At 47.4% G+C, this 16029-nt stretch overlaps 1 protein-coding gene across 1 annotated transcript in view; it reads left to right on the forward strand.

Moving 5' to 3' along the window:
• TTC23 (tetratricopeptide repeat domain 23) overlaps positions 1 to 13876 on the forward strand; it is a 140911-nt gene extending 127035 nt beyond the window's left edge. The window contains exons 11-12 of the mRNA XM_065906944.1: positions 12720 to 12802; positions 13533 to 13876. Coding sequence (XP_065763016.1) covers positions 12720 to 12802; positions 13533 to 13647 — 198 coding nt within the window. The 3' untranslated portion in view covers positions 13648 to 13876. The remainder of the gene's footprint in view (positions 1 to 12719; positions 12803 to 13532) is intronic.
• Positions 13877 to 16029: the final 2153 nt, after the last annotated feature.

Below are 16029 nucleotides of genomic sequence, written 5' to 3' on the forward strand. Positions count from 1 at the left end.
ACAGCCCCCTTAAGAGAGTCTAGGCGAATCCCCTAACTCTGACATTATGTGCTCAGTTCTATGCTACGGGTTCATACTACAATCAGTGGGAGGAAGGGGACTAGAGAAGGTAGCCAGAGAAGTAGTCCTGAAAAAGAGCAGAGAAGGGAATTCCCACGCCGGAAACGAGGTGGGAGGGGAGACTCAGGGACAAGATAGTGACTCCTGTTTAAGAAGCTGTTTCTGTGTGGCCCCTAAGTTAAAAATGGTTTTTACAGATGATTATAAAATCTGTAATCATTTCACAGGTGATCATAAATTGATTTGATGGTGGAGAACACTCACTTTAAACCCAAGCTAAGTGAAATTCTGTGCTGTTGGTTCAGTCGTGTCTGACTCTTTACGACCCCATGGACTGTAGCTCACTAGGCCCCTCGGTCCATGGGATTCTCCAGGCAAAGATATTGGAGTGGGTTGCCATTTCCTCCTCCAAGTGAAATTTTATCCCCCTGCAAAAAAAAAAAAAAAGAAAGAAACCCATTATTTTCATTAGTAGAACTAGATTACCAAAAATAATGTACTTATTATACCTTAAATTTTGCCTACAAATGTTTGTTCGCTCTCTTACTAGGTTAAGTACCTACATAGTAGCTTGATTTCTATCTCTCGGCCTACATAACCTACAATATTTACCACCTGTCCTTTGCAGAAAAAAATTTCTGAACCCGGCTCTAATACCTGGGAGCCACCGATGGAATTTTAAGCAGAGCACAGTCATTCTATATTTGTTTTTTGGACTTTTTTTTTAATCACTGTGAGGACAGTGTTGGAAATGGAATGGGGTGGCCCAAGAATTGAGGCAAGAGGCCTCCGTCATCTCGTCTGTAAAGTGGAGATAACAGCAACACAGAACCCGACTTCCCTCCCACGGTTGTTCTGACGCGGGGATGAGGCGAGGCCAGCGGGGCCGCTCTGGTCAGGGTTAGGCCCGGGTGCAGAGCGCAGGACGCCCAAGGGCCCAGGCGGAGCTATTCCCGCTGAGGCGTCACCCCCCCTACAGGAGCCTCCTCTCCGCTCCCCCTTCCTCATTTCTCCCCTAAGCAGTGAAGATGAGAGAGGGAACACCTCTGCCAAGGGTTCCGCTCAGTCCACTCCAGGCAGGGGAGGGGACCCAGGAGTGCTGGAAGGCAGCAAATGTCAGCGGACGAGCAGGCATTTGAATGGAGGCCACACAAGCCTTCATGTCACCCTGCTGACTCCAAAAGGGCTGCTTTGGTTCCACTACTGACCACGCACGGGGCCCAGGCTTGCTGCCGCTGGGGCGCTCGCACATCACTTCCAAACCTCACAGCAGCCGCCCAGGTCAGACCTTGTAGCTGTGATTTACAGGCAAGGGGCCTGAGGCTCTTAGAAGTTGTAAATTGTCTATGGACAAGTTACCATCAAGTAAAGCCCACATTTTCCTCAGTGCCACTGGTTTGCCAAGCATTGGTTTCAAACCCCCTGCATCAGGGTCATCTTCTGAAGCAGAATCTGGGGCAAAGCACGAGGGGCCCAGGGACCTGCAGTTTAGCTTAAGTTGAGAATCACTGCTCCATGCTCAGGCTCACCCACAGGGCTGGAAATCAGCTCAGCGTCAGGAAACTCCAGGCTTCATCATTCCCAGAGTCTGCAGTGGAAGTTGCCTACGTGTTTTCCTTTAGTTTTACCTCATTAACCATCAGTTCTGAATACAATGACTTTGACATTTTAAAGCTGTCTGCCACATGCCAGAGTCAGAGAGAAAGGGCAGAAACGTATGTTGCACGTTTTGCCGGTTGTGGTACACACAGCTCTCATTTCCACTCCCACCCACCTGAGGACAGGACTGGTTGCTCCACAAACACCAGGGCACACACAGGCTTTGCTGAGCTGGACTTTCTCAGATGCCATATTTAGCGCGGGGCTCTCTGGAGCCAGCAGCAGCTCTCTAAAGCTCCTGGCCCAGTGTTCCTGTTATTTCACCACCACAACAGCTGCCCCCCGCCCCGAGTTTTCAGCTCTGGAGCAGGAATCCATTGATTCGGTTTCCAGATGTGCCTCCCGCGCTGCAGGCCCAGGCGTGGCCCCGTGCACAGGAAGAACAGGAAGGCACAAGAAGCAAAGCAGACAGCGGGAGTAAGTTACTGAAACAAAGCCGCATTGTGGGCCTTTCTTTCAAAGGCATCTGCAGGGGAACACTGGAGAACTCTGTTGGCTCCAGGTGGAAATTTCCACCACAAAATTCACGTTTATCTACATGGAGACCTAGATTTTCATCCAGGTAAAAGGCTGCAAATGGGATTCACAAAGATTGTTTCCTAGGTCAGGAGCATCTCCAGACTAATCCCGGACCCAGTACTGTGTGGAGTTGAATTGGGTCCCATCGTGACCTGGTCTCCCTGCTAGGTACTGACATCATCAGGGTTCCGTCCACCACCTGATGATTTTATAGATGGGGACATTAAACCTTTTCCACAAAATAACGATTTTATGTGACCTCTCTCGCCAAGAAATTCAAAGCCCACCATGATGAATCATCTGAAGAAGGGAAAGGAGATGTTTCTTATTCATAGCTTGTATGTGAGAAAGCCAACCCTGGACAGGTCTTATGTGGTCACAGGTCAAGTCCTTGCTGTTCTCCATCCTGCTAAACACACAGAGACTTCTACATGATTCATTCATTCATTCATGGAATGTCCTGTCATTCCACCAGCGGCCCACCTAGTTTCACTTTCCCTTTAGCTTTTGTGGTGTTTTCCCCATTGCCCTGGATACTGGACAATCCAGAGCCTAGGTTGGAGTCCCGTAGAGCCCCGTGTTCGCCCATCCTGCTTTCATGGGCAGAGTCTGATTTGTCCTTGATCCCTTAATCCTGATTTTTCTAATCATCTTTGACTAACCCACTGTTGGGCTGCAGCAGTCCACCTCAGATCCCTTCTGAAAGAAAAGAGGGTCATACTGACATTGATTTCATATACAGAATCCTGTTCTTGGTTTGAGAAGTGTGCTTAAAATCACTTGAGGCACTCCTTATTACTGGAGGTGTTTGTAGATTGGTTGATATAGTATAAGAATGGGAGCTGGTGGTTAAAGTGGTCAAGGGCTTGACCTTTTGTGGGGAAAATGTGGAGCCTCCGTTGCCTGACTCAGGCTGAGTGGGAATCAGAATCCAGGTCTCCTGGTCACAGGCTGCCCTATGTCGTCAGCTGCCAGGCAGAGTTCCTCTGCTCGGGGTCAGCCCCCTAACTATAGCAGCCTAGACACAGCCCCCCATCTTCCCTGTCCCTTTGAAAACATGTATAAGCTCTGAACACAGACTGCCCAGGACAAGGCCACATTTGCTGTGCAAAGTTCCTCTAATATGGGAATGCTTACTGTGGCTTGTGGTGGATGCATGATGTCTCAGACCTTCCTAAATTGGCATCATGGTCTGCAGGGTGCAGGACTGGGTCTGGACGGACCATCCTGGCCTGGGAGCTTCTGGGGATTGTCAAAACCTTACCGGATGCAGGAGAACTGTGGGTTTCGGGGAGACAGCCAAGAACAGAGAGAAAGGCAAAAATCTCCTACCACATAAATTCAGTGTGACCTTAAACAAGTGGAAAGACGGAGTGCCAGGAGTGTTACCACACTCCGGAAGGACGGGGCGGGACGGCTGAGGTCCACATCAGGAGGGAGCCCGGCCAAGAGAAAGCAGCTTGGAAAACTTAGTTTTAAAAGGGAGCTGGATTTCTTGCTCTCTCTGGCTCAGAAGTAGGTGGACCCAGCTTTTCTCCCAACAGCTGGCCACGCCCTCTGGAGAGAAAGCCCAAGCCTGTCTGTGGTCGAGTCGGCCCACAGTCGGCCGACGCCCGTGTTCTCTGCATATCTGTGTTGCAGTCGTCCTGGAGAAAGATGTGATAGCTGGCTCCGAGACAGTGGCAAGGGGCTAGAGCAGGGTTGTGGGGGAGTTGGGGGGTGTCAATAAGGATGTAGAACCCACGGCCCTGGGCAACCCCGAGGTGGGGAGTGAGGGAGACAGCAGGGAGAGCAGGACGCCGAGCGGGGCACTCGAGACGCTCAGGGAGGGTGCTGCTCAGCCGCTGTCCAGGCAGCCGGGGGAGGGCAGGCCTGGCCTCCCTTCTTCCTCCTCTCCTGTCCCCTTGTCCAGGGCCCCTGGGCCCGCTCCATCTGTTTCTCTCATGGGAGGCTTCCTACCCATCTGTGCAGTAACCCACAGGTCTCTGACTCATTGGCCTTCCAAGGAAGGGAGTGTGTCTGAGTGTGTGTGTGTGTGTGTGTGTGTGTGTGTGTGTGTGTGTGTCTGAGTATGTGTGTGTGTGAGAGAGAGAGAGAGACAGAGAGACAGAGAGGAGCAGGGTATGCTGCCTCAGACACTTGCCGTTCCTTCTGCCCGGAACCCCACCTCCCTGCCCCCGACCTGACCCTCTTTGCATGGCTGATTCCCCATCCTGCAGGTTTCAATTCGAATGTCAGCTCAGAAAGGCTTTCACTGACCCAAGCCTCCTCTACCACTGCTGACCTCTCCCCCCCTCATTCTTTCATAGCCCGCATCCTTTTTTCTCTACCATATCTCTTACGAGCAGTCATGCCATGTTTGTTTACACGTTTTTAAATACCTGGCTCCCGCACAACACTGGAAACCTCCCTCCGCTGCTCCCACCCCGAGGTGGACGCAGGGTGGGCATGTGGCGGGTACTCAGCAAACATCCGGGTGAGGCTACTGTCTGAGGGGCTGGGGAGACCAAGCCCCGCCCCCGCGTGACCCTGTTTTTATAGGAAAAGCTGTCTGAGGAGCTGTGTCTCAGTTTGTCCTTTCATTTCCCCACGTTCATCACTTAAGGAATCACTTCTGCTTGCCTTGTAAAGCTTACTAAATGAAAGCATAATTGTGATTTTCTAAACATTTAAGGCATTTCTTACTTCCACGTATTTTGACTTCTGATGTCTTCTTTTCTTCTTAATACTAACCTTGAGAACTGACATAAAATGAGAAGCACAGTCCATGTGTTCCTGGGTAATCTCTCCTCCACAGACACACTCTCACATCAGATAATACGAGTAAAGAAGAGCAGTGATTTTAGATTCTGAGCGTTAGAGTCTTTTAAAATATTTTATCTTTCTCAGGCTTTGTTTTTCATTTCATGTAAAGATAAAATACATGTGCTCGCTTGAAGGTTTGGTACAGACCCCTCCCAGGCAAGAAAAGCATGTCTTTCTCCATTTTCCATCACTGAGTCTCGTACCTTGCAACTGAGATGGCTGCTTAACTGCAGCCCTAGCTGCATCGCCTCTGTTATTAAAAAGGATATGTCCCAGCAGCACTTCAGTTGTCAGAAATTTCCCAATAGAAATGCTGATATGGTTTCAGGACTTAAGACTGGAGGTTGAGAGAGAAAAGGAGAGATCAGGCCACTTCTGCAGAGGAGCTGCCATGAAAATACGTGGCCCTGAGTACTAGTTGCAGAGATCCCCTCAAAATCAGAAAATACGCTTCTTTATGAGTTCAGGTCTTTAACTGTTGTAGTTTTCTAAAGCCAGAGTAGACTGAGTCAGCTAACCTCCGTGCCGCAGCTGCCACTGAGCCACCCGTGTGTGCACACAGGGAAGGATGCCGGCCAGGGGGCTCGGAGGTGGGCCAGAGCAGGCAAGTCGGTGCCTCTGATCCCAGATTCCTTGGCCCCGGGTTCCTTAGAAACCTAACTTTCAAAACTCAAAGTCGTGTCAAATATACTTTTTAAGGTTCTCATCAAATGCTTAAGATTGTGTCTTAACCCCCCTGGCATTATGGATGCCCCTAAGAGAAAGTGGTACCTGGGGGACACACTTTCTGCTGTTGAGTGCCTGGATTCTGAGGGAGAAGTTTGTGACACTGCATTCACATGGAGCTTCCTCACCAGACGTCTCAGCAGCTGACGTGTCACTGGAGTCCTGTGGTCTAAACACGTCTTACAGACCCATATAAGAACTTCATACGTGGATCTTTTATTCAACTTATTTAGTCATTCATTAATTTAGCAAATACTGCATCTACTTAGGCACCGAGGACTGTGCAAGGCCCTGGGACACAGAGGTGAGGAAGACAGACACGGCCCCTTTGGGGACAGCTCATAGATGAATGTAAAGCTTGAGTCCCCTTCTGCCTTCCTGGAGCAGAAAAGCTCTTTAGTATTTAGCGAACAATGAAAACACAAATGACTTCTCCCAGTCCCTGCAGATAAAATCAAGAGAACACAAAAGATGTATGGCTTCCTGAAACTCATCTGGAACCTCACAATTTGGGGGTTCTTTTGTCCACTTAAAAGAAAAATGAGAAACACCCTTTGGAGGCTGATTTCAGATCACAGTGTACTGGACTCCTTGGGAGAATTGGGAGAGTACAGAATACCTTTACTGGTGGAGAAAGTTCTCTTATTGAGGCCTGAGGAGTTCTTTACTTGGTTCAGTGAGATATTTACAATACTCGGGCTTAATCTCTATCAATATTTTTAACAAAAGAATGGAAATACCTCACACAAAAGTGTTTCAGCAAATTTAGCTAAGAGCCACAGAACACTGAAAAATTGAATTTATGTTTCTAGATAAAAATATATAGCTAATTACATATATAAAAAATATATGTGTGTACATATGTGTATGGCTAGGTAAGGTGTTTTCTAGTTAAAGTCAGTAATGGATTATTTCACTGCTTAAGAAGCGTTAGCTGTTGGAGACCATTTCAGCTACTGGACGACCCACTCTTCCCTGTCTGTCCTGCTTTGTCCTCCCTGGGACTGTCATCACAAAAGAGACTGCGGCCGAGGGTCTGCTTCCCTCCCAGTGGACATCCTTTCACACCTCTTCCCTCTTCAGCTAGAGTTTTGGGCAAATTTCATTAGTGAGTATGTGAAAATGAAGTCGTTCAGTCGTCTCCAACTCTTTGTAACCCCATGGACTATACAGTCCATAGACTTCTCCAGGCCAGAATACTGGAGTGGGTAGCCTTTCCCTTCTCCAGGGGACCTTCCCAACCCAGGGATTGAACCCAGGTTTCCCGCATTGCAGGCGGATTCTTTACCAGCTGAGCCAAGGGAAGCCCATTAGTGAGTATAAATGGCCTAAAAATAAAACCTATTAACACCAGAAAGAGGAGAGTCTTGACTCCTGGGACTTAGGGGGTAGGACGGGATGGGCTCACCTCCCTCTAGACTTGATTAGTGAAGAGGGTCACTTTACCCAACCGTGGCCCTCTGTCCTAACCCCGCTCTCTCTACAGAACACCCCAGTAAAAATGAGCCGCAGGCTCTGGGACAGAGGTGTCTAGTAGAACCAGTGAGGATCCGCCTCTGCACTGTCAGTTGCCATGTCCTTCTTCCAGGAATCATGAAGATTCAGCTAATATATCTTCTTCCACAGAGAATGGGAGGCCAGGGAGAAGAAACCCCAATAACCAAAGAAGAATGTAAATTCCTCCTGAGTTTTAGATTCTGCAGGCCCCATCTTAGGGCAGACTGACCTGAGACCTCAGGTTTTCTCAAATAATTGTTGTAATATGTCAGTAAAATTCTAATGCTTCAGTGAATGAGTTAACACCAGTGCATGTCAACATCAGTTCAGTTCAGTTCAGTTCAGTCGCTCAGTCGTGTCTGACTCTTTGAGACCCCATGAATGGCAGCACGCCAGGTCTCCCTGTTCATCACCAACTCCCGGAGTTTACTCAAACTCATGTCCATTGAGTCAGTGACGCCATCCAACCATCTCATCCCCTGTCATCCCCTTCTCCTCCTGCCTTCAATCTCTCCCAACATCAGGGTCTTTTCAAATGAGTCAGCTCTTTGCATCAGGTGGCCAAAGTCCTGGAGTTTCAGTTTCAGCATCAAACCTTCCAGTGAACATCCAGGACTGATCTCCTCTAGGATGGGCCGGTTTGATCTCCTTGCAGTCCAAGGGACTCTCAAGAGTCTTCTCCAACACCACAATTCAAAAGCATCAATTTTTCGGCACTCAGCTTTCTTCACAGTCCAGCTCCCACATCCATACATGACCACTGGAAAAACCATAGCCTTGACTAGATGGACCTTTGTTGGCAAAGTAATGTCTCTGCTTTTTAATATGCTATCTATGTTGGTCATAACTTTCCTTCCAAGGAGTAAGCGTCTTTTAATTTCATGGCTTCAATCACCATCTGCAGTGATTTTGGAGCCCCCCAAAATAAAGTCTGACACTGTTTCCACTGTTTCCCCACCTATTTCCCATGAAGTGATGGGACCAGATGCCATGATCTTAGTTTTCTGAATGTTGAGCTTTAAGCCAACTTTTTCACTCTCCTCTTTCACTTTCATCAAGAGGCTTTTTAGTTCCTCTTCACTTTCTGCCATAAGGGTGGTGTCATCTGCATATCTGAGTTTATTGATATTTCTCCCGGCAATCTTGATTCCAGCTTGTGCTTCTTCCAGCCTAGCATTTCTCATGATGTACTCTGCATATAAGTTAAATAAGCAGGGTGACAATATACAGCCTTGACGTACTCCTTTTCCTATTTGGAACCAGTCTGTTGGTCCATGTCCAATTATAACTATTGCTTCCTGACCTGCATATAGGTTTCTCAAGAGGCAGGTCAGGTGGTCTGGTATTCCCATCTCTTTCAGAATTTTCCACAGTTTATTGTGATCCACACAGTCAAAGGCTTTGGCATAGTCAATAAAGTAGAAATAGATGTTTTTCTGGAACTCTCTTGATTTTTTGATGATCCAGCAGATGCTGGCAATTTGATCTCTGGTTCCTCTGCCTTTTCTAAAACCAGCTTGAACATCTGGAAGTTCACAGTTCACGTATTGCTGAAGCCTGGCTTGGAGAATTTTGAGCATTACTTTAGTAGCGTGTGAGATGAGTGCAATTGTGCAGTAGTTTGAGCATTCTTTGGCATTGCCTTTCTTTGCAATTGGAATGAAAACTGACCTTTTCCAGTCCTGTGGCCACTGCTGAGTTTTCCAAATTTGCTGGCATATTGAATGCAGCACTTTCACAGCATCATCTTTCAGGATTTGAAATAGCTCAACTGGAATTCCATCACCTCCACTAGCTTTGTTCATAGTGATGCTTTCTAAGGCCCCCTTGACTTCACATTCCAGGATGTCTGGCTCTAGGTCAATGATCACACCATTGTGATTATCTGGGTCATCAAGATCTTTTTTGTATAGTTCTTTTGTGTATTCTTGCCACCTCTTCTTAATATCTTCTGCTTCTGTTAGGTCCATACTATTTCTGTCCTTTATCGAACCCATCTTTGCAAGAAATGTTCCCTTGGTATCTCTAATTTTTTTAAGAGATCTCTAGTCTTTCCCATTCTGTTGTTTTCCTCTATTTCTTTGCACTGATTGCTGAGGAAGGCTTTCTTATCTCTCCTTGCTATTCTTTGGAACTCTGCATTCAGATGGATATATCTCTTTTCTCCTTTGCTTTTCACTTCTCTTCTTTTCACAACTATTTGTAAGCCCTCCTTAGACAACCATTTTGCCTTTTTGCATTTCTTTTCCATGGGGATGGTCTTGATCCCTGTCTCCTGTACAATGTCATGAACCTCCATCCATAGTTCATCAGGCACTCTGTCTATCAAATCTAGTCCCTTAAATCTATTTCTCACTTCCACTGTATAGGCATAAGGGACTTGATTTAGGTCATACCTGAATGGTCTAGTGGTTTTCCCTACTTTCTTCAATTTAAGTCTGAATTTGTCAATAATCAGCCCATCTCAAAATGAGCTGCATCTGAGGCACTCATACATATGTAAACAGGGAAGTGTGCAGGGGGCTTAAAACTCGACCTGATCTTTTACACTGAGTGAAGGTATCCCTGGCCAGGTAGGAGGCAATGAAGTCTGTCTGGCAAGATGCGCTCGCCCTGGAGCCCCACATGGATGAAGGAGAACACTCTAGCTTCTCAATTGCTTCTCACCCACTGTCCCTGAGTGAGCCTCCTCTGCAGGTCCCGGTAGCAAGCACCCGGGCTTCCAGTAGCCTTGAGTCAAACAGGGAGGAGAGCTGGAAGAGCTTACAGCGTGTCCCCATCTCCTTCCCCTCAAAGCAACACAGAGCTTTCTCAAGGTTCCCAAGTTTCCAAGGTCACAGCCATCTCCATGTGAATTAAAGCAGGGTTAGCTCAATCCCGGGGAGTGAGCCGCATGTTGCCTAGCCCGGGTCAGGGCCTCCATGCAGACTGAGAAAATGTGAGGTTTGCTGCTCGGGAGAGCTGCCTTTATGGAATTTGGATTATATACTAAATAGAATAACAGGGAAATGTGTCCTCCTTTTTGGTGTTATATAATTCAGCTAAGAAATAGGGAATATTTTCTGTTATTTAAAAAGGTCTCCCATATTTTCATCTAATGGTATTCCTTTCCTCCAAAAGACAACCACATTCTCAGATTCCAGAACCACATTCTCAGTTCCTCAGATGGAACCAAACCTTCAGATGGGCTTGCTGTTTTCCACAGTTCATAAAAACAAAGCCTTTTGGTTGCCTGCATTTTAATTTTCTCCAAGACCTAAAAAATTCTGATTGACCCATAAGAATGAATACAGTCTTTAGTATGGAGTCCTCAAATCCTCACACTTTTTTTTTTTTTCTGACTCAAACTATTACCATGTAAAAAAGAAATTCAGTCTTTTAAAAATATATTATGAAATATTTCATATATAAGAAAAATTATGAATAATATAACAAGCACTTCTGAGTTTACTGTTCAGTGTGAAAAATAAAACATGACCCATACAGTTGAAGCCTGTGCCCCACTCCATTTCCAAATAACTACTATCCTGAATTAGATATCATTTCATCTTTATTATTTTACTATAGTTTTATTTTACATTCAAATATGCACACACATATTACATGCATTCATCTGCAATTTGCTTTTTCCTCTCTATAATCATGAGATTCATCTGTGTGGTTACATACAATAAAAATTTGTATGTGTCGTCTATAGACTATATCACAATTTACTTATCCACTACTAAATATTCCCAAATCATTCTACAAAATATTCCCAAATTGGTTGTACCAATTTTAGTACCCACTGTCAATATATAAAAGAGTTCTTGTTGCCTCATATTTTGATGAAGCTTGGTGTTATCATCAGACTATAATTTTTGCAATTTGTTAGGAGAAAGGGTAATCTCACTGAAGTTTTCGTTTGCATTACTGGTTAGTAGTGAACTTAGGTGTGTTTATTAGCCAGTCTGTTTTCAACTTCTTTGAATAATCTGTTTCTATCTTTTGATCAGTTTGCTATTAGTAGCTTTTTTTTTCTAATTACCTAATAAGAGTTCATTATGTATTCTGAATGTTAATCCTTATTCAGTTTTGTGCAAGTATTTTCCCTCAGTCTGGTTTGTCTGTACCTTGCCTAGGGTACATTTTGGAGCACAGATGTTTTGAATTTTAATATAGTTAAATTTCATCAGCTTTTTACTTTTGGTGTGTCTGGATCTTGTCTAAGAAATACCTCCCTACCTCAAGATCATAGAAAGATATCCTTCAAAATTTTCATCTGTAAGTTACAAGTTTTCATTTTACAGTTAGTTCCCAAAACTATCTGGAGTTAACTTTTGTGTTTGATATGGGGAAGGGATCCATTTCCTTCAATTTGGAAAACCCACTGCTTTCATAGTTCCATTTACTGACTAGTTCAGCTCTTCCTTACAGACTCTTTAGGGCCACTTCTGTCATCTATCAAGTGTTAGATTCTACCATGTTCTGTTGATTTATCTGGATGAAAACCACACTGTATTAATTACTGTAGTTTTTTAAAAGGTCTTGACATTCAGCAAAGCAAGACCCTCCATGTCATTCTTCAATATTATTTTGACCATTTGGGGCACAACTCTCATCTCTGTTGAGCAATACAGTAGGGAGAAATCAAGACAAGCCACTCCTGGATAATATACAGCTGAATATTTAACTCCCAAACAAATTAGCTTCTAGGAAATTGCTGTGTATAATGAATATAGAAAGCCCATATAAAGCATTTGTTTACAAAAAAGCAAAAACATTTTAAAAGCTTTTTTGAGCTGTAGCAAGGGTCGTTTAAAATTAGAAACCCTTCCTCTGGGCAATAGCAATGTTATTGCCTATATTTTCTAAAAATACAACTTTTAAAAATAGTTTAAACATACAGATAGTCACAGTAGGGCCTCCCTGGTAGCTCAGCTGGTAAAGAATCCACCTGCAATACAGGAGACCCTGGTTCGATTCCTGGGTCAGGAGGATCCCTGGAGGAGGGCATGGCAACCCACTCCAGTACTCTTGCCTGGAAAATCCCCATGGACAGAGAAGCCTGGCGGGCTACAGTCCATGGGGTCGCAGAGTTGGACATGACTTTGGGACTACGCACAGCACAGAACAGTCACAGTGAGTTCAATGAAACAGTGCTAAAGCTGGGCACACGTTGCCTAGATCCCTCAGAGAATTCCCCCCCGCACCCCCCAATTTTGTTATTGGAGTGTAATTACTTTACAATGTTGTGTTAGTTTCTGCTATACAACAAAGTGAACCAATTACACAGAATATCTACACTGAAGGTCAGACTGTTCCTGGGAGAAACCTTAAGAATGCACTCATTCCTTCAGAGCAGGGGTGTGTGAATGAGCTATTCTTTCTCTCATTCAAGGGAGGCATGATTTTCCCAAAAAATGCTCTGTGACATTTTCATAACCTCAGGATTACTACTTGGTGTTCTGCAGTGTCTTCAGATCCAGACCCTCTTATACGGACCCCAGGACAAGAGGACTCTGGCCACCCAGCAGACCATGGACATCCTGTCCAAGTGAGTCAACCTCTCCCGACACTATTTACTTTGCCGTCAGAATCTCAGAGAAAGCTGGTTCTGTAAGGTTCAGTGGAACCTTCCGTGGAAAGGACAGTCTACTGACTGTCTTCCCATTACTCATAAACGATGCAAGCCCAGTTCCTTTGAACACTCAATTGTAAAATATCTTCTTGTCCGATATCAGGAAGAAATCAGCTCTTGGAGAACGTCAGAAGCACAGGCTAGGGTTCATCCTCCTTCAGACCGGCTGCCTGCTGGTCATATCACCTGCTGGAGGGCTAGGGCACAGGGTCCTACGCGGCCTGCAGGCGCTCTGATCTCACCCCGGCACCGGCCTTCCAGCCTGGAGGGCGCAGAGCCTGGTCCCCAGGCTCCAGGACGCACCGCGGGCGGGGTTGGCCGGCAGGGGGCGCCACTCAGGCCCCACTTGCAGGGGGCGCCGTCCCAGGCCCCTCCGCTCAGGCCCCGCCCGCAAGGCCAGGCCCCTTGAGTCGCTGAGGGTCCACTGTCCGCTTGGTGAGCACGGCCGCGGGAATCAGAAAAGGGAGGAGAAACGCTGGGCTTTCTGCTCCTGCGGAGCCCCCTCTCCTTTGCCTGCCCTCCTGAGGCTCCCTCGTGAAGCGCAGCTCAGCAAGCGCCACGCTGGTCTTCACTGCCGCCGAGGCCGGCGCCACGCCAGGCGCGCGGGGGCCGGGGCCGCCGCACTGACTCCTCTGCTTGTCCGCAGGGCCCCCGAGGTGCCCGCGAGGCCGCGGCCGTCCCCTGGAGCCAAAGCGGCCTTCTGCGCCGGCGGGCGGCCGCACAGCGTGCCCGGGCGCGCCAGGCCCAGCGCTGCCGACTGAGCCCAGCGCTGCCGACTGAGCCGGCCCCACCGCCCCCCCGGGGTGCGCCCCCGGGTGCCCAGTACATCTTTCCCTCCGGAAAGGGGCCTTCGACAGCCGCTGCTCCGGTTTCCAGGCCGACTGTGTGCTCCGAATGCAAAGCCACCCCACACCTCCCGTGGGCCCCGTGTGGACAGTGGGCGCCCCTCCTGGTGACCTGCCCTTCTATAAAGCATTTTTCTTTCTGCTATCTTAGTGGTTTCTTCTGGCCGACAAGAGTTCTTACCCATCAGCACTGCTGCGGTTGCAGGCTTTGCTCCACCATCTGATCGTGTATGTGTATTTGGTGTAGGCTCTGTGCCTTGTGCAGGCTCTGGAGTCAGATTTGGAGCAGGAAGATTGTGGGCAAAGAGCTCTTTCTTATAGGAAGGTAATAGGGATTGAGAAGAAAATGCTAGTAAAAGGAAACCTGGCAGTGTTGACATCAGTATGCGTTTGTGAAATGAAGCCGCCCCAGAGCTCCTGGGAGCCTAGAAAGGGCCCTGAGGAAGTGTCTCCTCCCTGGTTCACGCCACCACTCACTGAATTTGTCAGGGCACCAGGCGGGTGCTAAGAACCGAGGGCACGATAAACGGGACCCTGTCCCCGTCCTCTCAGAGCGTGCCACCCAACAGGGCCACGAGTCACTGACACATCACGGTGCAGCTGGTTGAGGGACAGCAGAGGGAAAGAGCCCGGCACAGTGGGTGGTTGATAAATGGCCCTGAATGTGCCTAGAGGTCGGGGGAGGTGGTGTAAAAGAGCCGGGCAGGAGAAAGGCAGGCACAAAGGACTGCCGATGCCCAGCTGCTGCTTCCTGCGGCCTCCACTCCAGTCAGGGGGACGTGGCTGCAGCTCTGGAGCGCTGCTTTGAGTTGGCACGGCCCTTGGCCCCTACTCTCCTGACCCTGTTCTGGGTTCAGCATGCAGGGGTGTGGAGGGTGGGGCTCGATGAGCGCTCAGGTCCACGGTCGTCTTCAGTGCCCTGGCAGGAGGCTGTCGTCAGTTGAGAACAGGAGTGGCTCGTTTTGAGCACCTTTCCCCAGGTGAGATCCAGAGTCAGGACCAGGTTGAGCATGCAGAGGGTGGCAGTGGGCTTTTATCCCTTCTCACTGGCCCTTCGCAGCCCCTCTCTCATCCCTTGGGCCTGTGGCCCAGCAGGGCTGCAGGCAGGCGCTGAGATGGCAACAGGTTGCAACATGGTCCCCTCTCACTTCAACACCCAGGAGGAAACACAAAACCAGTCTGGCTCCATGTGTGCTGGGCACCACACTGAGAATGAGTACGGGAAATGAACCCAAGTTCTGGGACAGCATGGAGGGAGGTGGGGCCCCCGTCCTTGACAGCGTGGCAGCTGACGACAGAGACCACCCCTGCTTGTACTCACCCATCCCAGGTAGGCTTGTGGGATGAAGGCCACATCCAAAGGTGGGAAATGTGGTCACGAGTGTCCCATTTGGTGAAGACATGGACTTTGATGCATATGATGGGAAAGCATTTTAAATACATACCACACTGGAGTCTGCCTCAGAAATGTTTGTGCAACTCAAAAATTCCTTTGTTGAGGCCCTCAACACCACTGTGAAAGTATTTAAAGTAGGGTCTCCGGGAAGTAATTAATACATGAAGGTCAAGCCCCCAGAATGAGATTAGTGCCCTTATAAAAAGAGACAAGAGAGATGATCTTTCTACCCTGTGAGGGCACAGCAAGAAGGCAGCCGTGTGCAAACCAGAAGACAACACCCACCAGGAACGGACTCCACCAGCACTGTGACCTGGGGTTCCCACTCACCGGACCTGCGAGGAGTTAAGTGTTTACTGTTTAAGTCTCCCAGCCTGTGGTGTTCTGTCCTGTTATGGTATTCTATTGTAGCAGCCTGAGCAGACTGAAAGCCCATGCTGGGTTTTTGAAAAAACAAACCGCCAATTCTGATGTTATTTATTCCTCTATTTCTCATAGAATAGTATCTTGGAATCACAAGAACTAAAATACTTTTTTAATTTAGCCCCCCACTCTGGGGAAAAAATGAATTTGGGAATATTCTCTATCAAATGTCTCCCATCTATTAAATGTGTTAACTTCAGAACAAAAGGAAGACTCTAGCTATTTATGTTTTGGTTTGTTTTTGTAAAAGGCTACAAACAGGTAAGCATATCTACTCCTTTATCTCAAACTAATGCAATTTTTTTCAAGCTCCTAAGAAATGGCCATGATTAACCACTCCAATTTGCACTTAAGGTTAATAATGAACCACCTTGGTGTGCTCAGGATTGTTTTCATTTTAGCACTGAAAGTTTCATGTCCCAGGAGAGACCCCTCATTCAAGGCCAAATGGGATGGTTGGTCACACTGTTGTCACTAGC

This window comes from Muntiacus reevesi, chromosome 15 (genome assembly GCF_963930625.1).
Source record: "Muntiacus reevesi chromosome 15, mMunRee1.1, whole genome shotgun sequence".
NCBI lineage: Eukaryota > Metazoa > Chordata > Mammalia > Artiodactyla > Cervidae > Muntiacus > Muntiacus reevesi.